The sequence below is a fragment of the Thunnus maccoyii genome, chromosome 20 (genome assembly GCF_910596095.1).
Source record: "Thunnus maccoyii chromosome 20, fThuMac1.1, whole genome shotgun sequence".
Classification (NCBI taxonomy): Eukaryota; Metazoa; Chordata; class Actinopteri; order Scombriformes; family Scombridae; genus Thunnus; species Thunnus maccoyii.
In genome coordinates, this window is record NC_056552.1 from 12,443,195 (window position 1) to 12,470,693 (window position 27,499).

At 40.3% G+C, this 27,499-nt stretch overlaps 1 protein-coding gene across 4 annotated transcripts in view; it reads right to left on the bottom strand.

Annotated features, from left to right (window-relative positions):
* The window catches only part of LOC121886596 (adenosine kinase-like), a 108,634-nt gene that overhangs the window by 65,735 nt on the left and 15,400 nt on the right, over positions 1-27,499 (bottom strand). For 3 of the 4 annotated variants that reach the window (XM_042396702.1, XM_042396704.1, XM_042396705.1), the window contains exon 4: positions 24,859-24,937. In XM_042396702.1, the coding sequence (XP_042252636.1) occupies positions 24,859-24,937 (79 nt within the window). Of the gene's footprint in view, positions 1-24,858; positions 24,938-25,571; positions 25,671-27,499 lie in introns of those variants that run through there. The other variant, XM_042396706.1, reaches the window with a different exon arrangement.

Genomic DNA, 27,499 nt, shown 5'->3' on the forward strand with positions numbered 1-27,499 from the left:
TCGCGTGGCAGCTTCCAGGAGGGCAATTACACAGCCCAGATGAGATGAGGCGGCTGAATGTTTGGGACTTGAGCGCTCAGACTGCCATTAGCACTATAAGCTATTACATTCCCTCTTCTTTCTTTTTTTTGCTCCCCTCACTCCTTCCATCTTCTCTCTCACTTGCTGCTGTATATTGATGAAGTGGTAATGGGACCTCTAGTTAGATATTCCTCCTGTAAAAACATTGTCTTGTTTCTAGTCTCCCTCAGGGGTCAATGTATTCTCTCGGAGTTGCTGGGAATCATTTCTGCTCTATTAATGATGCAATTCCAATGCAATTCAGATCTACTGAAGACGCTGTAGAGTGGGCTTTTGCTGTGGAGTTGATAGATGACGCTGTGCGTTATCCTGCAGCTCGACAACAAAGCAGCGCCTTCTGCACATCACTGGGAAGCTGGTTGGCCGTCACTCCAGTTTCCACCCTCTTACACTGCTCATTTCATCCTTAAAAACAAAGACAGAAGAGAAGTCTCCATTCTCCTCGCTTCACCTCACCAGCGGGGTCCTCTTGAGAAGAACGTGTCCGTGCCTAATGATGGTCACATTAATTTAGTCTTATCAACCCCGGCAAAAATTCAATAGGGGCTATTTATAGAGGCCTAAAATAGCAGAGGGCGAGGGTGCTGCACACTGGGGTGGCCTGAAACTGCCTCTTCTTGCTCCACAGCCTGTCTTTTAGAGCCAGAGGTGAAGGGCTGATATCCGTGTTTCTTTTACTGTGCAGTTAAAACAACTAGCAAACATCTGTCCATCACGACCTGTCATGGCGAGCACTTTTATATAAAGCACGGCGGAGCAGAGGGCCCTCAACATGAGCGCTGACATTGATGAGGTCTGGCAGCTTCCATTAAATCACTCTTTCCTGTAAAGTGCTAGGCATCAAAGCAACCGGCTGAGGATTTTTCACTCAATCAGGTAACACACAAACCCCCCCAACCACCTACCCACCCTCCTCCCTGTCCTCTCAGGGGCTGGAGCCTTCTGGTCAATAACTCCAATCAGTCCAATTTCATGCACAGTTAGCCGTGTTGGGGTGCTAGGGCACTGCTTGTGTTGGGGTTGCATATGTTGTTGTCGCTGTTGTTGTTTTTCTTTAATTTTTTCTCTTCCCTGGGAGGGTTGACAAGTGGGGTGGGGACCTGTACTGTGTAAAAGTGGAGACTAGCCAGGGCTAGCATGGTTGTTTTAACTCTGCTTCACCACAGCGGGATCCCTGCCAAGCCATTAAAAGTCTCTGTGCTCTGCTTCAGTGACACAGCTAAAAGAATAGACAGCAAGCGAGAGGGAGAGCTGTAAATGATCAACACGATAATGAGCTGATTATCAGTCAAAGGCATGGATAAGCTCTCTCTCCAGTAATTTCCTTTCAGATCAGTCAACCACATTCTCCTCTCTGCAATCAACACTCAAAGGGGAGGCATAGCATGTAGCCCGATGGGATTCCGGCCCAGTATGAGCTTCAAATATCCAGATCTTCGTTGTCTTGTGATCAGTGCCTGGCTCGTCCCTTGCTGACACACCAGCATAGTGGGGAGGGTGGTGTATCACTACTGAAGTCTGCTTTTGTAATAGCTGTTTCACAGTTGTCATGCAGCTTTAGGCTCTGGATACGAGACAATATAAAACTGACTGATGATGCTCAAATGTACTGTGCAATCTGTAAGTATTTGGACAATGACTCCTTTTTTACAGTTTTTTCTCTACTTCAGCAGCAAAAGTGCTGAGTTTCATTAAACAGGGACTTGAACTTGAAAACTGTGTCCTTCTAGGATTCAGTCTTGCCAATAAAGCTGTCATTAATTTGTTAATAATTTCACTGGTTAACAATTAAGACTGATCCTTCACTATGCCATGTCCCACCACAAAAACATTATTCAATAGGAATTATCATATTGGCTTGAATATAATCCAATTTCTTTCTGGAAATTTGAAAAAGTGGGGGTCGTATTGTATTTGAAGACTAGGCATTTAAATTTGCACAACAGGAGATGTTTTTTGAATGGAGTGAGAACAGGTGTAACACTGTTGCATTATGGGTTGTTTAAAGCCTTAATGTTGCTAGGCTAGTGACTTACTTCAAGTCAATTTATACTGTAACTTTTAGAGTCAGTCATCTTCAAATCTCAAACAGTCTGAAACAGCCAGAGAAAATTATTCAGACCTCTTCAAGGACCTGACAGGGGAATGTGCGAGCATATGACTGATAAACAGGAGGAAGTATTCGCTGTAACTGAAAACATACTGGGACGAGCTACACAAATGTGGGAATTAGATTCTGCTTTAGTGGAAGTATTTCATGTTCTTCTTTAACAAGAGAAAAGGCTTTAAGGATGAGGAATCTGTTAGTATCTCGGGGAGACTTTCTCAGCAGGACTACTCTGAAAGTGCTTCTTATCTTCACTAAATTATTTTACTTAAACGGGTACAGGGAAGGGAGGGGGGGCTTTGTCTTATAATCAAGGTTGTCCTATATTTGAGCAAATAAGTGTGTTTGAGGATGTTCAGTTCACATCCATATTGGGTGGACAATGTAGGAATTGCAGCATCACCATACTTTTTTAATCAGGCCATTAAGAAAAGGCTACATTTTCTCATAGCTCAGTTTCCATTAAAATATTGTGCAAATGCAAGCCAATGCCTGTTTCCATCAATTACTGTTATGTAAATAGACGTACAAGGACACAAAATTAATGATCATAATTAATTAAGGACCAGAAGAACTCTGTTGATGGCTTTTATTGCTGATCCCCACTTAAGATGGCATGTTTTTTCCACATTTTTTGGGATTTCTGGTGGAGGCATGTAACAGCAAGTGGCAGCAAGATGCAGGTGTTTTGTCTACTGCACAATACAAAGAGTGAAGGCAGGTACCTCAAATTCACTGTGTATGTAAAAAAAAATCTGTTTCCATCTGCATTTAATAAATATATATTGATATAGCAACTTATCTGCCTCAGCCAAGTGTAGAAACTTGTTTTGATTTTGATATTTATGAAATTTCTAGTGTTTCTGGTGTGATTCAGATTTTTTTTTGTTTTTTTTTAACAAATTTGACACAAAAAGAAATGTCACACTGTCTGAATACTTACGGACTGGTACACTACTCCAGGACAGTGACGCTAGACAACACAAAACACCGAAGCAAACACAAGGCAGCTCGCATGTCCGCATACACGTGTGTGTGTGCCACAGACGGGGCGGCGGGCGGGCGGGCGGGGAGGTGACAGCTCCCAGGAACAGCCTCCCATGATAAGCATCAAACTCGATGACGCGCCGACACACTCCATAGGTTCTGATGTTAAACACGACAAGAATGTCCCTGTCAGTATCTCTGCACCCTCTTCAGAGAGCTATCAAAGGGCAAGTTCAGTGAGCACACAAAATAAACACCTACACCCCCTCCCCACACACACACACATACACACACACACACACCTCCTAACAGATCTCACTGCAGAATCTTCGCGCTGCATAGGAATCAGGGATGTGTCGCTGTCTCCAGGCGCCAAGTTTATCTAAAAAGGAAACACCTGATTTTTTTCTCCTTTTTTTTTTTTTGGCTCGTCTTCATTCCTTGCCTCCCTTGTTAAACACACAACCTTGATTTTGTTTCTGTTGCCCGGGAGGGGTGAATTATTTACAGGATAAACAAGGTGATGTTGTTTCAGTCAGTCAGAGCCAAACTCCCCTATCGCACCAACAGAGAGGCAGACGGGTTTACCTGGCAGGCATGAGGGGCTGAGCTCAGATACAGAAACCAGGGAGCAGCTTCACAATGGCGAGCCAACCAGTGATACCTATCTGTGGTGGGGAGCAAGGAATAGAAAATGCCTCCACACCAGATTCATGGGCTGGGAGTCCCAGACTACAGGGTTGTCCTATTTATCTGTAGAGACAATGGCAGCTATAAAAGCACATGAGATGATTTACTGAGTGTGTACGCGCATGAAGTGAGGGTGGGGGTGTTATTAAGTGATCACAAAGTGGCGTTTGTGTTTGCGGGGGTTGTTGCCATACAAGGTTCAGGCGGAGAGATGATGAGGGACCTTTGCAGCTAAAGCCTCTAATCCCATCTATGTTCCGTGAGCTCCAGCTGGTGGGAGTGCAGCTGTGTTCGGCCCCTGCACAGGTGAATCTGCACCCTCCCCACCAACCCCAACTCCCCTGTACGCAGTACGGTGAATTTCCACGGTGCTTTGATCTCACGGAGGTGGCAGCGCCCCCCTTGGATACGGTGACAGCACGGGTGATCCGTGTTACCGAAGATTTTTTTTTTTTTTTTTGAACATACGCCAAATGACAGCCCCGATTGAGGGCTTAGCGCAGGTCAGGCCCAGCTAAATTCAATGTGGCAGTGCAGAAAATTCACTTCAAAACATTAGCTGCCGGGAAGAAGTGGGCTCTAATGAATGTTATGACTATTTTGTGAAATAATTTACTCTCAGAGAAATGATGATCAGGATCATTCAAAAAAAAACTATCCATTCCAGACACTTAACCCTAATCTCCCTGTATATCCATTGTTGGATCATTGACACACTTCTATATTGTTTAACAGTGATTTGGACACGTTTAAAAGTAGGTCCCTGAACATAAGCAGCTTAAAACACGACTGCCACAAATTCAGTTAATGGTGGTCACGCTGTGTTTTTCGAGGAAACCAGGCTAGCAAACAGCAGACACTTCACATACATAAGAAACAAGCAGACAAAACAGCTGTGCTCCCAGCTTGACCTCTGACCCCGTCTGCGCGTTTGCTGCAAACTGATTCACATTTAACACACTGCCTTACTTTGACAAGGGACACAATGGGCGGATATGATTCGGCCCTGGGCGCAGATCGAAAAAACAACATTCCTAATGTCTTTACGCACTGTAGCAAGATCCCACTTATCATATTACTCATGCCTTTGTGTCCTTTTCTGCAGGCAAAGAGGTTTCTCTTCATGTTACCAGATGGAAATACCAGTGATGAGCTTCTCCGCTTACTAAGCTCGCTGGTGTAAAGGCAGTTTGTGTGCAGATTCTGTGGTCGGCTGGCTGCACAGGTAAGCAGAAAATAGCTCTTAGCTCCGGCCTGACCTTGAGAAGGATGCCATTCAATCAGTGAGCTCGCCGCAGTAAAGGCCCTATCATTGCACTAATAGACTGAATCTTCCTCTCTGCCCGGATCATGGACAATGCATGGATGGCTTCCTCCTGCTTGGCAAGTTAAAGGGGCAATTTATTCAATAAATTAAACAGGGAAAATAAGCCATGATGAAAGAAATACTACTGCTCCTGCTGTTGGGTGGGTATAGATTGAACTTGCGTAACAGTCTGCACACCTAATTTAATTTTCAGTTTATAGACATAACAGAATTGGATGACAGCAATTGACAAAACAGTTAAAATGCAAGACTGAACAGACTGTGCTCGTGTTCCCATTGCCAAGAACGAACATCAGAGGTGGAGAGAAGTGTGCAGCGCGCTCCTTATCTACACCCCATCGTGCAGCTGGAAGCAGACAGAGTCAACGTAATAAGGAGAAGATTTGAGAACAGTTGCCCGCTTTGAACTTTGAGGTTGCGCTATCAAATTCCACCTTATCAACTGGCAGCTTAAACAAGTTGTGTTATTTTTCTGATGGCTTACAGAGAGGAGGAAAGGGGGAGAACAAGCTGGAACCGTCATAACTACTGGCTGCTGCAGTGCATCGTGACAAACAACGGCGAAAAACTTGGGATTTATTGCTCTGATAACCTTCCAGATTCCTTCGGCTGGTGCTGTATGCCAGACAACTCCGACAGAGTTATGCATCATTAATCCCCACGAACACTGCCAGTGATAAATAATGCTCTGCGTCCCTATGAAAAATAAGGCAGTTATTACCAAACCATAAAGAATGGTATTCGTATCATCACTTCAAGCAGATAATAATGTGAAGATACGATGTTTCAAGGATTCAAAAGCACACTCATAGTGACAGTGAGCAGTATATTTCTGCTCTCATCAATGTGCTGCTGTAGAAAGAACTCCCAATAAATAACAGCACTTGAGCAAAGCAAATCAAAGATCTTTATATCCATGTCACACTGCTTGCAATACTGAGCAGACACTCAAGCTATCAAATATCATTTAGTACATAATAAACCAAAGAAAATAATGACTTAGCTCCATCTTTGCAATCATGAATAGCATAGTAGCAAATAGCAAGTAATCAGTCAGCGCACAACAAAAAATAAAGTGCATCTGGTAACCTGTTGCTTGGCGTTTCCCAGAAAGAGCATCTTATTTCACTCATCTGATAATTTCTCAAGACTCAGACTTGAATCCAGTCCAATAAACATAGTAATACTATATCCCCCACAGGTGTAAATTCTTGGTGGTTAAGCAGTGCAAAGAGAAACTAGAAGGAACTCCGTTTGATACAGAGATGTTTCCAGCACCAGATGCTGTGGGGCCCTCTCTTGTGAGAAGCCAGGCGAAGATCACTTACTTTCCTATTGAGAGTTGGAACATAAATTCAAACCCTGCTATAAATCAAATATAAATTTTCAGCTCCCCTCACTTTCCCGGGGAACGGCTGCAATAACAATGTCATTCGACTCTGCCTGGTTACCATTAATGCTCTGGATTCCATCCATGCTAATGATTTGGTCCTGTATCCTGTGCGTTTTACAAACCCCAAAGAGAAAGAGGGAAATATTACTGACCTATTTAACGCTTTGCAGGTTAAGAGAAGAAACTAAGGTCTGTGGCAGATGCTCTTTACATATACAGTATTTCCAAACTCTTTCAAAATGGGTTCTGCTTGCCAGATATAACACCCTGCGTGCCAATAATGTTAATATGCCGAAACTCTGCGGCTGCGACTTTCACATTTCTAGACGGCTAAGTTTCTGAGCCAGAAAGGAAGACAATGCACTCCAGTTAAATCTAACTTGAGTGAAAAATGTGATTTCTATTTAGATATTGTTCTGTGTGCCAACAAGCCTTTCCTTCTGCCAAAAAATAGAATTCGATCTCATTCAGTCTATTTTCTTCTTGAAATCAGTCTCATAATAATCTTTAAAAACTGAGCGTGTGCCAACACTGATTAACCTAACTCACATCCCACACTGAATATTTACTGGAATCGACACATATATCCATCTGAGCAGTTATCATAACCCAAATATATACAGTCTAGTATAAGAACATAATTTATATATTTGTTTCGCACAGTGTAAACAGACTATTTAATTTCAGTGAAACTGTAACCCTGAAGTGGAGCGCAGGGAGCTGATTCTGGTTACAGAGACTGTTTAGAGAGAGCCATTCTGGGTGAAGCACACTTTACTTTTTAAGCAAAAAGCAAACCAATTCCAGTGCAACACCTGCACCCTTCTGCCCTGTTGGCTTTGGCGAAGCAGATTCAATGAGTTTTCAGCCAACACTAGTGCGCTGTGTGCCTGTAAGAATCTGCACTGACAGAAGGCTTTTAGAGAAGAACCAAGGTCACCACTACAATAACACAGCAGCAGAGGATCTGCTCAGAGCCAGGGGGGGAAGTGCTGTGTCTTTCACACCCTTGAAATAAAAACCAATGAGTGAAGAAGGATACCAAGTTCAATAAACTTAACTTCACACTGTAATCTGTGCAGAAAGACTAAATAAGCAAGAGGCTAACCAGCAGTGCTTGTTCCAATGGTATTATGTACTTAAGTATAAACCAACTGTGTGTATATCAAAATCTCCATCACTGCTACATTAATTACATCTCAAGACAAATGGTTGTGGCTTCCAATCTAAGCAGCATTAATATAGTGTTAACAACATGACACAATGTATTAGTCACACAGCAGCCTTCACAGAGCACCAAAATATATTTGGAGGACAAAAAGGCAAGTTAACTTATGAGCATTGTATTATTAATGACCAGAAGGAAAAGAACAAATTGAACCAATGGCAGTTCGACTCATGTATGTGTTGTAAATCAATTACAACACATGCAAATAAAACAACAGTCAAATTTTATAAATGCTACTTTATTGAAACCTGTAATTACCACTGTCAGGGTAGTTATGTTTCTGGTGCAGTTTGTCTTTCTATTTGTTTGTTAGCAGAATATCTCAAACAGATTTCAATGAAATTTGGTGAAAAGTCGGGCGATAAGCCAGGGAACAAGTAATCAGTTTTTGGTGCAGATCCAGGAAGTTGGATGGATGAATTAAAGGACAAGGCTGGTATTGGTTTGTGTTTTTCTTATTGTTAACAAATCCAATGAAAAGAACAAACCCAACAATGTCTTAGTCCGTCTCTCATAACTTTCTGGCTTCCTTACCTTGTCTGTGGCACTCAGCCTCAAGCCCTTTGGTTCCTATTGAAGACGTAAATCTTTAAAAATGCCTTGAAAGTATATAGCTACATTTTTTAAAAGAGGCCCAGTAAATTCCACCAACAGGTTTTTAGCAAATGTGACTCAAATAGGAGTAAATAGTGTTTTTCTTGCGGACTATTTTCAGTGCCAGATGAATACACATTTGGTGCTCTAATGAGGACTTACGGCAGCAGGATGGTGTATGTGAGACTGACTCAAAATAAACTATGATGTCCATGTTCATGGTACTGGAGGAACATGTCAGTTCAATATATCAGATAGGATTTGTTGACAATAAGAAAAATATCACCAGACTTTTAATAACTCACTACTGCATTTCAATAAAATCAGATAAATACTGTATGCCATGATTGTCTATCACAATATCTATTTTGATGCTGATCCAGATTTCTATTATTCAAAACATATATATTAAAATTATTTTTAATATTTACAATATGCATACAATATTGTGCAGCCCCTTGCAAATCACTGCCTGATCTAAGTGCTTTCTAGTTTTTCATTGACACTACTGTTATTTAACTCTATTGTACTTTGTGCTGTTGTATTGAACTTAATCTTTATCTTCATTACATTATATATAATAGTATTTTTAATATTTTGTCTGCTTCATTTATGAAAAAGCAGTGTCAACAACAATTAAAAATCTATTTCATAAAGTACTCTTGTACTGAATTGTGTTACAGTGTACAAAGGTTCATGGTTTTCCCATAGTGTAAAGTCACTGTATGTGTGTATGTGCACGCAAGAAGATTTTTTTAAATAATTGCTAATGATGGGAAAGCCCCAGCAGGCTTCTTTAAAAGGTTGTCAGAGCAATCGCTAACAGCTGCCAGCCGCAGGAATTCAGAAATGCCAAACCAGCACTTTGTGATTGGCATAAGGAAGTTACACCCACTTTGTAATAATATGTTTCTCTTTGGTGAGGTGCCAAATGGGTCGATGCCAATGTAGATTGACAGACTGATCACATCATTCTGTACGAAAACATCAGGGCAGGGAAAAGTATTATTCGTCTGAGGTCGAGTTAAGGTCGCTGGAAGCTCATAAATACAAATGAAGATGTAACTTCTAGTACAAATCTAATGATGGTGACACCACTCAAAAAGTAATTTTGATGAATAAGCCTTAATTACAGCTTCATGCCTGTACATTTCTTTACACACTTCCATAACTAGGAGCTTTAATAAAGGTAATAATGGCAAATCATGGAACAAATAGTAGGAGTTCCTGATGGGAATTTTTTTAAAAAAATGACTGATAACTGGGTTTGCTACAGGTAAGCAGCGTGATACTATACTGCTGTGTCTAAAGTGAATATAGTGTTCTGAAGAAATAAAGTCAAGCAAACAAAAGGACCAAAAACCTTTCAGAAAAAATTAGCTCAACAGACTGACTGTAGTCGTACATCTTCCTTGACTCCACCACGCCTGCTCAGGTCCGTCTGTAATAACCGGCTCTGTCTGCTCTGCAGGTGTACTCTGGGTATTTACTCCAGACCCATTTACCACAAATACATGCTACTGTATGTCATGTTCTCCCAGCAACCCCGTTTCCTCTTCTGTCTCCTCCCCTTGTAACATCTTCAACCCACTCCCCTCCCTAGTCCCAGGCTTGATGATACATTTACTTTCCATAAATCAATTTTTGAAACTCAGCAATTACCCCACGCCACAGGGAGTCAGAGGAAATCTATAAGTCAGAGGTCCTGAACATGCTCAATAGTGAGTCCTGTCACTTCCTGTCTGCTTGCTTCAAAACCTAGTGATGGACCTCAGAGGTCAAGATAACATAGGTCAATAACTAGAAGAGCGCGCTCAGTAAAGTGCAGATCTCCACCAGGTATGTACAGTAAAGATGGCGGCGATGATAACAAAAACAGGGATTTATTCATCTCGTATCGTAATTAACTTTAGTGGATCATAACATATTGGGTATGGAATTAATCTGCTGATGCTCCGGTTCAAGTTGAGACCAAACTTTTCTATGGATGTCAGTTTTTGAGCCACGACAAAGGCCAAAATGTAGCCTCCAACAGACTAGGTAAGCCTTGTTTTTAGCCTAACCGATTGCTGGAAATGCCTTTTCCTATGTTGTGTCGCATATCGTAAAATGGTGAGGACTGCTGAAAAGACGAAAGTTTAAGCTTTACGATAGACTGATAAGGAATCTTACCAATATTTAATGAATTCACAACACAACCCACTCTCAAGCTTCCACAACTTGCCACCGATTGATCTAACATGATTGGTTGTCTCTAGTGGAAACTAGACTCCAAACTGAAGCAGTTGTTGATCACTTGTGGCTCCTGCTGGCCGGTTAAGAGGAGCGAGGAGTCAGCAATCAATGGCGGTATAAAACAGAGCAGTCAATGGCGTTGTATGTAGGTTTTTCAGAAACCTTGTTAATCACCACAACCATGAGAGGTCCCTGATCATACAGTCATACATGTGCACAAAAAATATTAAGCTGATGGGTCCAGTAGTATTAAAGATTAGCTGCGGACAGATACACACATGGACACACGGACATATGCACACACACGACCGAACAAATGACCCCCTGCTGGCTTACGCCTGGTGGAGATAATAATCACTTGACTCCGCACAAGAGGAGCTACTGTAGGTGGAGAACATAAAGAAAAAACAGGAAAACTACGCATATGCCTGAATTGTTGTTACACTATTCAATGTATCCACACATGCAAAGATACTAACCTGAGGTTCATGTTTTTAGATTTCAAAAACATGTATGGAAAAAACATCAAGTTTGTGTTATTGTGTGACTTTGATGAAATGTGTACCTTTCACACATTACACACTCTTTACCAAAAGAGTCACAACATATGGCAGAAAATGACTATAATAAGCAGTTTGATTGGATCTTTGATTAAAAAAGTTATCAGATGCCAACATTTAAGGATTGCAAAAACATACTTTCCTACCTAAACCCTGTTTTGAAACATACAAATTATGACAAGGCTTTCATATGCTGCAACAGACATTTTGATCCAATTTCATACTAATAAGACACAGTATGTACAATATACTAATTATCATTGTCTAGTGTTTAGCAGTTAGTATTCCAGAAATCAACGTACTTCTCTGGTTTTTACCAACAGTAACTATAATTTAAACAACTTGCATCAATCAAACTGCAACTTTGGAATACCGCTGCCAATTAAACTTCACAACAAGAAAGCAAATTGTTTTTCCAAAGATTTAATACTTTGTTTTTGGTTTTTGGGATGTTCCTGTAGCTGTCTCACGACCATCTGCAATTTCATTTTATTTTTTTCAGCTGTGAGGAGCTCCAGTATTTCCTTTGTGCACTGTTTTATAGGACAGCAGTGTCCGTCAACAACACGCTCGAAAATTATACAGATCTTTGAGTATACTTAATTTTGTCGCTTTTCCATTTTGAAAACAGCACATACTCAAAATCTGTTTAGAAGTAGTAAATAATATGGACTTGGGACCAGTGAGCTGTAATTCGTATTGGTTGAAGATAGAGGTCAATACAGGTCATAGATTACTTAATGCCCCTTTAATAACTTTGTGGAAGAAAGCAAGGAAGACATGTCTGCAAAGGCTAACAGTATTATGACTGATGTACCTGCAAGACCCATGAGACAAAAACTGATATGTGATATTCTACTGCTCATCCCACTGTTACTTCAACAGCATCAACATCATCTTCAACAGCATGAGCCGACATTTAATTTCTTTACATGTTTACCTTTGCTTCATCCCTGCCTGCCCCTCCCCTATAACATTTCCCTTCTCTCTCTTCCTTCCCAGGAGACAAAGCATGCAGACAGCTCTAATAAACAGTGGCGTGGAGCCTCACAGTGACGGCGTATGCCGAGGCAACCTACGTGATCAATTATCGAGTGGCCGATTCTCTTTAATTAAAGGGTTTAAGTATTGAGTTAGCTTGGGTGGGAAGCTGAGAAGCAGCATGTAAACCAACCTCATTACACTGCAGTGATTCACCTCCCAGGAGCTGTGATCCACGCAGTGTTTACACCATACATTTGTTTCTGTGGTAACATATCGAGTGGAGGAATGGCTCAGTGACAGACCCAGTTTTTTTCCCCTCCTCTCCCCTACTCTCTCTCCATTTTCTTTCTTTCACTCTCCCTCCCACTCACTGCTGAAGAGGCTGTCACACTGGTTTGCCTTTTGTTGTGGAGAGTCTGGAGAGGTAGCACAATGTGTCCTAGTTAAAGCAGTGCCCCATCTGCCCGGCATAATTAGACAATTATGCTGGAAGGATCCGTCATTAATTCCTTTGTGGTGGCCAATTTTGCACCACAAAGAGGTCTCAGGTTTAGTTTTTCTTCGCAGATCTCTGTTCATTTACCCTGGCCCCTGTTATCATCCTCAAGTATTAATACTGTGGCAACTTGGGGCAGGAAAATATTCTCCTGCCAATATTGACTGGTTTGTGCTGTTGTAGTGAAAAGGCCAAGGGGAATATTGGCTGCTGTCTCATGCTGAATAAAAACAAGCAGCTAGAAAACAGCACTGTGAAAACACAGGCAGACACACAACAAACAAACAACTACAGTTAATGCATCGAGGCTAGGTATACTGATGAAATATGCATTAGTCTTGCATTGTGGGGTGTGTGTAGACTATTATGAGCAGGAAAACCTTGGCATCAGTTTAAAAAAACAAAACACACACACTGTCCTGCTGAGACAACCAATTAATGCTGAAATCCAATATGTTTTAATCACTGTATCTTCATTATATCCATCAGCATGTTGGACTGGTGAATCATACACTAAATCATCTGAGAAATGATCATCTGTTTTTGTTGGGGTCACATCTGTCCTGATGACACTGTCAGTGGTGTCTAACTTCATCACTGTAGTCAACAGTCTAACTCATATTATGACATAGCCACAGAAATTCTCCTTTATGATTGGCTGGTTAAATATATACAAGGTAACCTCAAACATAGCCCCAGTCAAAGGTTCCTGACTAATTGCTGAAACCCCCAAATATTTCAATTTTCAATTACATGAAAAGGAAGCACTTGTTGCAAATGTTTGGTATCTTTATATGATAAACATCTAAAATGTTAGTATTAGCACTAGCATGTATAGCATTAGTGATGCATACAGTTAGCACGTTAATTTTAGCACACTGTTATTCTATGTTACATGCTAATGTTAAAATTTTATATTATATGCTAATGTTAATGTAGATGGTTACATTAGCCTTTTAACATGTGTACAGCTAGCTAGACATTAACGTTTGTCACTAGTTTTTAAAGGTATTTTACTATGAACTGAAGTGTGGGACACATATCATCCTTTATCAATCAATACTTAAGATAATCAAGATATTTTGGACCGCCCAACCAACTGACTGGCATTATTACCCCTAAATCTACACTGCTATTGTGGCTAACCTGTCAAATGATCATCTATTACAGGCTGAGACGAGGAGAAGTATGACACATCAAACAAAGATGTTCTTGAGACTCAAACAAAGATTAATGGTGTGTCTGAAATCCATCCTATTTTCAACCTGTTGCACTACAGTTACTGTCTGACATTTTATTTGTGTCCAAATTTTGTGCATAAAACTTCTGCAACATGGTGCAGCATATGCACTACTTTTTTGCTAAAGACATGTAGTAATATTTGATTAAACAGGCAATGGTGCAAAATGGTGAAGAATCAGCCTGCCCAAATTTCAATTTATGACTCACTATAAAGTGCAGTACTGAGTGTAAATTATATAAAGAACTGTGCATGAGTGAGGAAAGGAGTGATTTCTGACAGACATCACTTCAACACAGTATTCAGCTAACCAGCCTTTTATACTTAATTATATGGAAATGACAGACTGAAGTTCCACCTTAGCTTTCTATCTGTTGTTATGGAGCAACCTGCTGCTTGTAAAAGGACAATTTATAATTTCGCTATCTAACAGACAGCCTGTCCTCACATGAAAAACGACAGTGTAGGTCTAAAATTCAGGATGTCAAAAACAACCTACAGTTATGTTTACGTCATCAAGCAGGCGTAGTAATTATGACCCGGGAAAATGAGTTCGGATGACGTCGATATAAAGTGACTTGATAAGATGATTTCGCCTTATTAGGAGGAGGCAGGTTGAGTGGATGGCTAGATAGTTAGTTAGATCACTGTTCACTTCCTGTTTCCAACCACAAGTCGGAACTTTTTTTTTTTTTAAACCGCAATGTTGTGGTGTTTACTGTAGTCATGACGATGAAGGCGACTTTAAGGAAGTATAAACCATGTTTCAAGTGATCATTTTAACTCAAACTGATCTGTCCTATCAGTCGTTCTGGAGTGCATTACTATGTCTGCTAGATGACATAAATGGAACTATAGGTTGTTTTTTGCCGGCTGAATATTAAACCTATACTGTCCTTTAATTATGAGGATGTGTTGCTAACATATGTGTTCACAGTTACCCTGAGTAACTCAGCTTTGCAGAGAGATGTGGGAAGATATCTTACAATGTAACTCCAATCTGATTAGAGCAGTGATCTAATCAGTCATGAATTCATCTGTGAAGACAAGCAGGCAAAGAGAAAATCACCGCGGAGAATTCTGTATAATTATCAAAAATCTCACAGCGGTACATTAAAATTCTAATTACGACATATTATCTTAATTGCTAAGGAGATGCAAATCAAAACAAGGTTAACGCTGCTCCCTTAACATGCAGGAGAACATGTGGTGGGAACCTCTTCAATATTCACTGAATCAGCTTGACTTGTTCGACATGAGAGGCTGTCATTTTGTAATGCTTCCCCCTCTTAGGGGCGATAATCCTAGCTGAGAGCACAAGCAGCAGTGGCGCAGTCGTGCAACAATAACACAGAACAAACATCTAATTGCTGTGCATTCATTTCCTTTTATTATATCAAACAAAGCTTGTGACAGATCATCACAAGCCAGCTAATGTTGCTGTCCGGAGAAAACCATGTACCTCCAAAACATCAACGCCTCAGAAACACAGAGAAACAGCCTTGTTTTAAGCTTAGTGAGAATGCATTTTTCAGATAATCGAATAGGTTCTGAAATGACTTTATGAAGCTCAGATAAAGAATTGAGAATTTTCCCAACCCAAAAAGTGACTTGTAATCCTTCAACTTATCTGAACACAAAACAAATCACAAAAACCTGGAGATACTCAATTTTCACACTTGGACAGAGATGCTGCAAGAGAAACATCCATGTCTAATGTCTAACAAATACAGAAAAAAAAAGAAAAAAGTTCTCAAGAAACTGCAACTCCCATGGTACACAACAAATTGCTTGCCATAAATTGTATCTGACAGGTGCACACTGTAACTCTGCAGACATAAGACAGCTGGATGACAGCAGGCACAAGGGGTAATAGTGACAGGAGAAGAACATGCCATTGAACATGGATTTATGAGCAGGTCCACACTGAGGCGATCCATCAATGGAGTCACATAGCATCAAATGCGGTCATGTTTAGGATGCGTTTAGATGAGGCTTTAGAGGGTTTCAAAAGGTGCCAGTACTCAAAAACATGTGGGATGTGTGCGGAAATGAGCAATTTGCTGCTTTTTTAGCAGAGGAGAAGTCTGTTGCCACCCACAAAGGCGATTTTCAATCTAGTGCAGTCTCTTAATTGGAGTAGTTATGCTTTGATAGAGCGCTCCCATTTCTCCGGAGGTTCTCACAGTAGGCTAATTACAGTATGTGGCAGCTTTAAACTAACTACAGCCATTTTTGAAACATCAGATTCCTGACAGAAAATAATAAACTAGAGGCACCCTATGTTTTCACTAAAAGATATTGGAGTTTCTCTACGAATTGGCTTTGGGATGGCGGTTACCCACATACTGTAAATTGAGTTTCTCTTTCTCACTTTCTTTCTCAAACACACACATACAGTACAAACACTTTCACAGACACACAGTCCCTCCCTTGCTGGACAGAAATAAATGGAGACCCCAGGAGTTCCCTTTGGCCTCGGCCCTAGCAGTCTATAACAGAGCCGACAGCTCCGATCACTCCTGAGAAAGCAAAAGCTGCTCAGGGATCGCTTTACAATTCTCAGGGGCTCGAATAACCTGATCTTGAACTGATCCCGTGCACTGATCCTTTGGTATTGGGTTAGGAACGTGTGAAGGGGCCTGTTGAATGAGCTCGCTGGATATCAACATCCTCACTTCGTGTTGCTCCAGCCAGGCAGATTGTTTGACTTGATTAGTCTCTGCCCGAGTGTTGGACTACCCAACGCCAAGCCCTCCAGACACCGGTATCAATGTGTCAGAGGGAAAAGTGCTCTCCCAAGTCTCGAGGTGGAGCCCATTACCCTGAGTGAGAGCACTGTAAGTTAATAGGATTTGCTCCCGATCAAGAGACTGAGCTATTTCCTGAGGCTGTTACAGGCCGAAGCACAAAAATAAATGTGCCTTTATTCAACACTATTAGGCGTCCCCCCTCCAAAAAAACTCCCGCACCACCTCCAACCACTCTGACCCCACCCCTCCTTTTTCGTCTTGTTGGGATATCTGTTATTACTGCAGGAGGTTGTGCTCTCCCTCTTTTTTTTTCTTGTTTTTTTTTTTCTCCCAAGCAGCCAGTAAAAGTAAAAGGTTGGCACTTTTTGTCTAAAGGAGCCATTTGTTCAGGTGAAAATGAAACTTGCATGGTAAGCAGAGCCAGGCCTGCCAGGGGCAGAGGGGATTCCAGATTAATCATATGGACTATACACCATGAGGATATTCACTGAGGAGTAATTGCCAAGGGGCTTTATGTAATGTATTCTCCCCATGAGGTAAAACCTTGTAGCGGTGAGAAAGGATAATAGAGTAAGAGGATCATATAAAAATGTTTGCTGCTCCAACCTTTAACTTGGAGCTTAACCCTGACCTCTGATAGTGATTACAGAGTTAATTGCCAACTGATCTGAGGAGGAAGCTCCATCCAGCTTCACTGCAGATGTCAATTGGGCTTAAGAGCCTCCTCCTGAGGTGCAACAGATCACGGATTGTCTTCTGTAATTCAAAGAAAGGACAATTAGCAGAATTAGGGTCAAGTAGAGTTTGAGGTCAAAGTTTATAGCAATTAGAACTGACAAATGGTTCAATATGATCATTTTTTAAAATCATATTAGAGCTGCAACTAACAATTTTTATTATCAATAAATCTGTTTTCTTTTGGTTGTTTTGTGGGACCAACAGTCCAGGAGTCAAAGATATTCAGATTCACAATGATGTAAAACAAATTTGAGAGGCTGGAACAGGAGATTGTTTGACATATTTGCTTGATCAATGATGATTAATCCTCTAATTTTTTCAGCACTATACTGTAACATGGTAACATCATCTGTTTTTACTGAATGTTTCACATAAAAATTGCAATTAAAAAAACCAACAAAATTAGTTATTTAAGTTTTTGTGTTACGCATATGAAGAATTTTGTCTGGTGTAATGCAAGAGTGGAAGACAGTTAATTGTAATTAGCATCAATTTGTTTATTTTATGTGTGATTTTGCATTAATTTGCAATATTGTGATATATATATCAATGTCAGGACAATATTGTTATTTATATTAGGACTGGGTGATAATTAAATATTAACATGTCACAACTTCCAGCGGAAACATCAAGATTAAATGAGCACATTTATTTATTTTTTTTTATTTTATTTCAGAATACTGCTGTCCAAATTAAAGATATTAAGCAAATTGTAATAAAGATCTAACAAAATGAGTAAGTGAAGTTTTTGTATTATAAATAAGAGTGTTGTCTGATGTAACGTATAGAATGAGATTGCAATCTGTTGCACTGAACTTTAATTTGATCACTTTATAGATGATTTTGCTTACATCACATTGATATGTATAGAATGTATTTCGGTATTCAAAAAATATTGTTATTAATATTGATTCCAGTTTTAATTTTAACCATATCATCCAGCACTCACAGCAATCAGTCTTCCTTTGGTGTACATGACAACACACAACTGAAGTTTGACAACTCAAGAGAGAAAATAAAGCACATTAGACCATATAATAAGCCTCTCTGAGTGAAAAAAAAAACCCAGACAGATTTCCTTTGAATTTGTTTAAAACCTTAAGAGAGAATAGAGCTGGCGCATTTCACCACAGATCTGAGCACAGCTCACTCAAGAAACCTGAATGTCTTCAGTGAGTCAAATAGTTAAGTTGAGCCGGCGCTGCCATAAACCCGGTGGGAGAGCTTGGAATAATCTAGGCGATGTTAATGATGCAATTTATATGTGAGGGGACTGGTGTTTGGCAGGCTCTTTCCATCTGAGCGGGCTGCACAACCCAGCGAGCTCCCAGCACCCCCTGCTAGATGGAGGGGGTGGAGTAGGAGGAGGATGTCAGAGCCCATGTGAAAAGAGGGAGCGAGCGAAGCACTGATAAGAGCCATTACTATTAGTGTCTGTCTGTCACCTGCTGTGCGTCATCCAGCCTTCTCTCTCTCCACATGCGCCCCCATCCCCATCGCTCCATCCCCATCCGTTTTCCTGAGGCACATCACTTCAAATTTGCACTCACCTACACATTTTCCATCCTGTCACAGATATACTCAGTTGGCTTGAAAACTGAGGCAAGCTGCACTCTGAAAACTACCGTGAGCTTTGTTTCAAAACACTTGTGAATTAGTGAAGGTGCAGACAGCTGCCAGCACTTATTCGATAAACAAAATAGCTATAGATGAATAAGTGAATTAGCACAAGGGGACACAATATCCTAGACATACTGTTTCTCATTTTTTCCAAGCAAACACAAAGCCTAATTTGGTATTTCATTTATTACTTGGCACAATACTACAGCTCCTTAAACTTATGAACTTGGGAGAAATGAACAGTAATTGCAGGCTGTTCTTTATTTTCTTAAAACCTTTTTAACCAAAATATTTAAAGCTGTTTTTCTCAGTTGCTATGCAACACTTCAACCGCAAGAGTGGGAGCATGCTGAGAATTTGCCAAATAAATACTACTGCCACAGACATTCTGCGGGGGAAATATGAGAGAGGGGCATCGTTCGATAATCATATGAAAATGTAGAACAGTTGTGTAAAATGCACAATCATCCTTTCATTCATCAGTTACTTGACCTGTGTCAACAGATGATTCCAACCAACAGTTTGTTTAATGAACCATTGTTTACAGTCTGAAAGGCTCTCAGACCATTCCACAGCCGTGTGAGCGGATTTTTTTTCATCGCCTGTGCACCAAACATACAAGTGCCTGCTTTTAACTGCAGAATACAGCGATGTGGCAGGCATACCAAGTGCCCTGTGAGAAATATCATTCTGTAATTTGACATGAAAATGCTGCCAGATATGTAGACTACTGTCTGTTTCACAAGTCTTTTTAGATTTCACTCAGAGCTCGCCTGGAGCCCGGGCAACTGTACAACAGCCAAGCAAAAAGCAAGCAAGCCAATGGTGCAGCCTTTCTTACAGAGCCTGGAACCAAGGACTTAAAGCAAGGACACGTTATGCAAGATATCACATTCAATTCCACTGCCAGCCTCTGAGGCCAGATGATACACATTGAGTGTGTCTGTCTCTTGAGCCCTCAATGTTAATCAACACTCTTTCCAATGCATACTTATGAGTTACAATCTACTCCCCACGTCTTCCCTTTGGCATCTTAAATTAAGTCACAAATTTGACGGCAAATTAACTTCAACGGGGACAGTAATACGTCACCTATACAGCAATCTGTGCCTTTTCTCGCCAGGGCAACACGAATCTTGCGCATCTGAGAGAAAAATTTAATCAAACAGTTATTTTTGTGTTAAAGTCAAATTCAAGGAAACACAAGAAAGAAGGTGCCACGCGGCGGGGCCATCGGCTGTTAACAAATCCCTCTGATGACAAAGCCTTGCATAATCGCCCAGTCAACCCTTATCATTGTGATCATAGAGCCTGAGATTTAATGCACGCTGGTATTAACTGTGACATACAGTCACAATACAGTTGAGGTGGGAGGAACACATGCTCAGACAGTGTGTGTACGTACGTGTGTGTAAAGGGGAGGTGGATGTGGAACCAACAGAGATCTCCCCACTTCATCATTGAGTAAATGGCACCACAGACGTGAGCTGCGACTTCACAGCTGCCTCATGGCGGGTGACATTGAAGCCCACGCATGAACACATCGCTCATCAAAGCGAATGAGGCGTTCTTTGCTTCCGCTGCTTGTGCCGAGGAAAACAATGGCAGCCCCCCTCAAGTGCATACTTGCACACCTGGAATGTCTAGAATGAGCGGAGATGGGAATGGAAAAGCAAAAGAAAAAAAAAAAATCCATTTGGTTTCATGCATCTCTCACAAGATGCTTAACAGACTGTGACCTTCCACTGCTTCGTAATGGGATGGAAACGGCAAGACCCCGGCGCCATAAAACGGCTCAGAGCGGGTGCTAACAGTGGTTCTGCAATTAACCTGTCTTAAAACAAACAAGAGGCTTTTGCTTTAACAACAGGCGCATACTTGAGAGGCTTGATTTCTGCTGCGTGCGACTCAAAGGCCCACCAGGGTTCAGGTTTTAATCGGTCATTAGCATGCTTATTTCGGCACAGCTGCGCGAGATCTATGCAACTACAAGCTCACTCAATGTGATCAAAAACCAAAACAAAAGAGTCAAAGCTCTTGTGTTGATCCCAGAAGCTAAAGAATGAACCGCCATCAAATGTCTCAAAAGCACTTCAAGTCTCATCACAGACAAAGAATATTTGTCTTGACGTTAATGATTAGGTGTGAGCAAAGTAAAGTAAAAACGGCGAGCAACGGTAAAATTGTGAATGCCCTCTTTTAGCGAAATAAGCACATCCTCCTGAAAGTTCAGTCACATAGTTTGAACACAAAAGCTCCACTCTTTCTCCTTCACTGTCCTTTTTTCTCTAAGTGGTACCAGACATAGGCATTTCTTCATTTAGCCCATTCAAATAGAGGCGAGTTGCTGTTCTTTATTTATTTAACAAAACGAGCTGTAAAAGCCAAACATTAGGTCATGGAATATTTTCACCCCGAGAAATAAGTCAATGCCTTCAATGAGACATCAAACCCAGTTTAAGTATTCCCCTACAAAATATGAGCTGGTGAGGAGCTTTTTCGAAGTCAAGTAGTGCTGTGGGGTTTTTCTGTTTTTTAAATAGAACTTTCAACAGTGTGGTGCACATGCGTTTCCAATTAGGAGCTCAGAGCCAACATCCAAGCCTGGGCCCCATTCACCCCTTCCACGATTGACCAAGTCTGAGGAAATGTTAAACAGGCATCACAACCATAACAGAGACGGCAGATTTTTCAAAAGCCTTCACTTTTAAACAATAATTAAGACATCGCAGTGAATTGATGATGTAGACTGCAAACATCGCACAAAATCTAAATAAAGAAAAGGGAACATACTTAATCATATCTTGTGGTGACGCGTTCACAGCTACGGCATTTAGACAAAACAATTTGTCCCTTTGGTGAACGGGTACAGTCTGCTTACAGAGCAGAGAAATAAAATGTCAATGATGTTGATTTGTGAGGATCATAATGAGAATGCACGATTTACACAAGACACTCTGGGTAGGATCTACTTCCCTGGCAGCGGCAATAACTCCCTATGAGCCTGTCTGCTCAGACTTCAATCTCTGGGCCCTAAGGAGCTGTTGGAGGACTTTGATGTTCTGTCTAAATGAATTGACTGTGCTTCTTGATACAGCCCTCCAGTCAACTGACTCCCCCCACCGATTCTGTCACCTGTGATAAACACCACGTGTGCTCGGCGGCACCGAATTCTGGATCACATGCTCAGAAACAACTTTGTAAATGACTGGAAAAAAAAAAAATATGATTGTTGTTTCCCGCCTCGCCCTATCTGAGCAGAAGCCCTTTGATGTGTGAGGCTGTATGTGAGCAAGCAACGCTGGGCTGGTTTTTGTTACCTTACAGCCCTGCAACATCCAGTAGGTGAGCCTTTATGTTGGATGCCCCTTCAGGGCATGGTGTTTGTTAGAGTCTGGGCAAAGGCAACAACTTCCAAACCACTTCTATCATTGCATTTTTTTTCTTTTTCTTAAGAATCAGAGCCAGAGAGCTCTGCATACAAGCTTGCAACTTCACTGACTTGATCCAAACAAGATCTAAGGCTTATTGAGGAGCACCGGTGCACGGCTAAGGAAGTACAAATGTGCTGATAGATCTAACCTGGGACTTCTAGTTTGTCATGATGTTTGCTTTGAATATGGATAAGTACTGACAGGAGCCATAATGCATGAAAAATACAAAAAAAGTACATGTCCCAGTGCTAAAGATAGCATTGAGTACAACCAATTGATGACTAGCAAACACTGCAACGGATGATTTCAATCAAAGAGTGGGGCAGAGACGGTGGTTAGAGGAAAACAATACTTATCCGTCTAAGCTTCAGCTTGGTCAATTCTCATTTGACTAAATCCAATTACCATTGATTCTGCATCTTCTTAAAGCCGAGGTTTAGGTTTTCCTTGATAGTGCAGAAATCTTAACTCGGATGAAGCGGCAGTATTTAACCTATTACAGCCTCCGATGAAGCGGTTGGGTTTTGGAGGAAAGTACGAGTTCTACTGGCGAAGGCATTGATCCTCCCACACCCTGGGTTTTCCCAGCGTGTGCAGCGATTCCTGTGCAAAGCCTCTGAACACTTCTCTCTCTCCTCCAGCGGCGATGGTGCTCCTGAGCAAACCTGACCTGGATCGAGCATCTCATTTAGTCAGTGGGCCCTTTGATGTGGATTCAGTGCTGCAGTGCATATCATTCGTGTTTGAAGGTTCAGCTTCCACAATACAGCAGGGTTTGAAGTTTCACATATTGCAGGTGCTACAATGTGATAATCTGGGAGCCAGTTATGCATTATACATTTTTCATAAAAGAACACCATCACCTGAAAGTGAAATGTGGAAAAGTCAGCGCTTCAAGGTATATATTGACAGAAACTGTTTCTGAGACTTCTGGGTGTGGGACGAAAACACTCTTGTTATCTTGAGCATTTCAGAATCAGCACTACATCTTCCCTCTAAAGGGGGTAAATATCCAAATAAACAGAGTAGAATAACATTTGACTGGAGTCTGCCATGCCATTATAAGACCAATTTTAGTTGACTGAACGCTTCTCAGAGGGCACAGAGGGCATGACGACTCTTCCTCCAGTAAGGGCCAGCAATAAAAATCTCCTGATTTCACAAGAGTTGATACACACCTTGGGGCAGCTCCTTTGGTGGCTTCTTAAATAAAACATGAAAAATGCTTGTCAAGATCTATGTCTTAACTGAGGCGGACCAAACTGACTCTATGGCTTAAGCTACTGTAATGACAAAATCTCTGTTGAAAATTCTGCAATTAAAATTTTCAAGGTTAACTCTGGTGGAAAAGTGAGTCTAGCGATTTTTAAAATCCAACTGCGTTGAGCACACAAGACTTAACATTTTAGAAAAAGAGGAGTTGTTGCTCAAAGAATAAAATCAAGTTGGCAGTTAATGTCTGTGAGTGACTGAGGTTTATGCAAACGCTTCTGATCTTGATAATTAAAGAGTGTTTGCATGGAGGTACACAGCTCCGCGTCTCTCTTTAAAGGATGTTTACTGTCTCCAAAGCATGGAGATGGTGGCAGCCTGAGGGTCTGCCTGCTATCTTTTCCCTCTCTCTGTATCTATCTTGTCCTAAATACACACACACACACACACACACACACACAAGTACTCATACACTCACACACAAGCGCATGTGTACAAACACTGTATGAACTCTACACACGCTAATGACACGAACAAACGAAAACCCACACACAAGAAAGAGTCTACACTTCCACAAACATCAGCCTCTCAATTAGCTTCTGCACTCATTTCTCCTTAGAAGACAATTATTTTTCAGCTGGTTGCTTTTTCTTTGTTTATTGTGAACAGACCAAAGCCTTATCAGCAGCTAATCACTGCATGTCAAATTCACAGACTTACTGCAGTCAGTTGTTTTTTTGTTTTTGTTTTTTTTTAAAAAGGATTCAGTGAATAATCTTCTCAAGTTCAGATTGCCATTTTAGATTTGGACAATCACCAATTTCTTTCAGATGCTCAAATCTGTCTAACAGCCAGGGAGAAGATCAGCATTTATTTTATATAATTTGTTGTGACATGTTAATTGCATCTACTTGTAATTCTCTCTAATTGATGTTTGATATGTCTCAGGAAATTAGGCCAACTAGATAACACTGCAAATATTATGAATTCTGCCCGCCTTTCTCTTTCCATGGCAGGTCTGATGAATTCACAACACCTAAAACTGTAATGTGTCGACATGCTGTGCAGCTATGCTCTGTATTTCCAGGACTGCCAGGCTGACAAATCTAAGATTACAAGCATACCACTGTATATTCAAAACACATTCAGGTACACTGCAGAGAGCCAGAGAAGACTAACCTGGGCAATTTTCACTGAGTTCTGGGTAGAGCCACCTGCATGGTATTCAACTTTGCTCCTCTTGACAATTTCTTCAAACCTGAAAGAAAGTACAAGTAGTTTTTTTTTTTTTTTTTTTTTTTTTTTTTTACAAAAGATAACATTCAAGGTTAATTAGACCAGACCTGCTGATAAAGTCTAAGTGAAAATTGCAGATACAACTACCTATGACATCAGCATTGTTTTTAAAAACACATTACAACATGCCTAGGAGGAAGGAGGAGATTTTGTATTTTATAAGCACCACAGATTAGTCAGTATAAAACCCATTAGGAGAGGTTGCACAGTTGAAGAGCAGCTGTGAACATAAAGCATATGAAAATATCCATAGTGAAATTTTGAACTTGGTCTCCAGAGGATGAATCCTAACAACTCTAATGATCCCCTGACCTTTTTATCACAATCAACATCATATTTTACAGTGAATCTTGATCAGCGGTAATTTGAGCTGGACTAACATAAAGTGCTAAAATACAAATATTAGCATAATATTAGCTAACATGCTAAACACATCTTAGTAAACCTACAGCACATCTTAAAGTTAGCATGCCTACCTGTTAACATACTAAAGCTAGCATGCTAACATGCCAGACTGAAATATTACAGGGATAGGGTTAACATTACTGAATTTAGCATGTTGACAGAATCTTTGCATGGTGACGTGTCAAACTTACATAAAGCTGCACTAATCAATATTTTCAATGGATCAAACGCCAGCAAGCAGGTGAAAAGCTCTGATAAACCCACTGAAAACACGACTACTTGCCAAGCACCAAATGGCAAACAGACAAAGTTAGCGACTAGCTGGTATAGTAGAGCATTTAGCAGCTAAAGAACCAAATATTTCTCACAGGAGTTGGTGGAGACTAAAACAGAGCTACAAGGGGAGGGAAATTTTGGACTTAACTAAATTAATTAGAAAAACACAAACACAACTCCAAATGAATGCTAATGTTGCTCCATGTTAGCCAGCATGAGCAATTAACATTATCATTATCATGCCAACATGCTAGTGTTAACATTCAGATTATTAATAGGGCAGTTGAGATAGAGTTAGTTAGTTTGTTTTTTATACTAGTTTTTTAATCTATTGTATTGACTGTACTTTTTGAATTACAAATGAATTACAAATTATCCGATGATACCTGGACACGCAAAAACAAATTGGCTTGATGTCCACAGATCTGTTCGATATTCAATCTAAAAAGGAATAATGATAAAACGAATCGGCAAAAACCAAAAACGGGCCGGGTTTGATTGGTTTTTCGTTATTTGATTCTGACACCAAAAACGTTTTTTTGTTTTTTGTTTTGAAACAAATAATAGACTTACCGTTTTTTTGGTTTTTGAATTACAAATGAATTACAAATTATCCAATGATACCTGAACCTATTGGATATCTTATGATATCCAATAGTTTTGTTATTTGATGTATGCACAAAATCATGGGGCTGTATCTGAACTTTATCTGAACTTAACTTGATGTTATTTAACACTATTAATTATATAAAACAATACTCTTTATATATGCATGTTTTCATACAATTTAGCTGTCAATGTTAATGTTGTAAAGGTCAGTTTGGTCAACTTTGCATTTCTATTAATAGTTAGCTAAAAGTATGTACTTTTAGCTAACTATTTCAACAGTTGGCTAAACAGTTGAAATAGTTCGCTTAAGTAACAATTACTTTTAGCTAATATATCTATTATCTATTCTCACCATTTAGCCACTTAGCTAATTCAACCATTTATCTATTACTTTACTATTTCAAACCATTGATGCTACTTTTAGCTGACAATAGTTTATTCCTTATTTTTAGCTGTTAGACCTTTCAGCTCACTTGTTAACTAATTTCCCAGATTCTCAGTCACAAGACAGTGTTCAGATGTTGCAGCTTACTTGTGGATATATTTTTATATTTGTATCTTTTCAAATGAATTAAGCAATCTTTCCACGCACCCCTGGTAACAGCAGAAGTAGCCCTAGTTGGGAATCAACAGGTTAAATGATCGATTTATTTTTCTTTCCTGGCTGTAAAGAAGACAGCAATATGTTAACCTTGCAGTATAATAAACCTGCGATTTTTGCCATCCTTCAACTGTGACACTACAGTTAAAAGTTTTTTTTATATAAACTGCTTAAAAATAAAAAGAGGCAGAAAAAAAAAAAGCAGCAAGCAAATGCTGGATTTCGTTGAATGGGATACTTGACCACAAATGTTGCTGGAGTTGAAAAGAGGCAGTTAGGGTCTAAATGTCAGCTTGATAAAAGCAAAGGAGGAACATTGTCCACACATGGTTGCAGTTAGCCATACAGTATTAAAGCAAGATGAGTAGAGAAATTTACTTTTGAGGAACTTAAACTGCTTCCTCAAATGGATGCAAGAAATAAAATGAACTATTCATCTTTCACTTGGCAGAGATAGGCCATTATTTTGTGTTTCATAGGTGATATTTTCAATGCAATTAGAAAAACAAGTTTTACAATTTTCTTGTGTACAAAACCCCCATAGCCATATAAATTGTTTAGGGAGAGGCTGCATCTGATGTGATGTCTGAACCCTACAACAAAGTTTAAAATGACTGTAAGAGACTAAACACA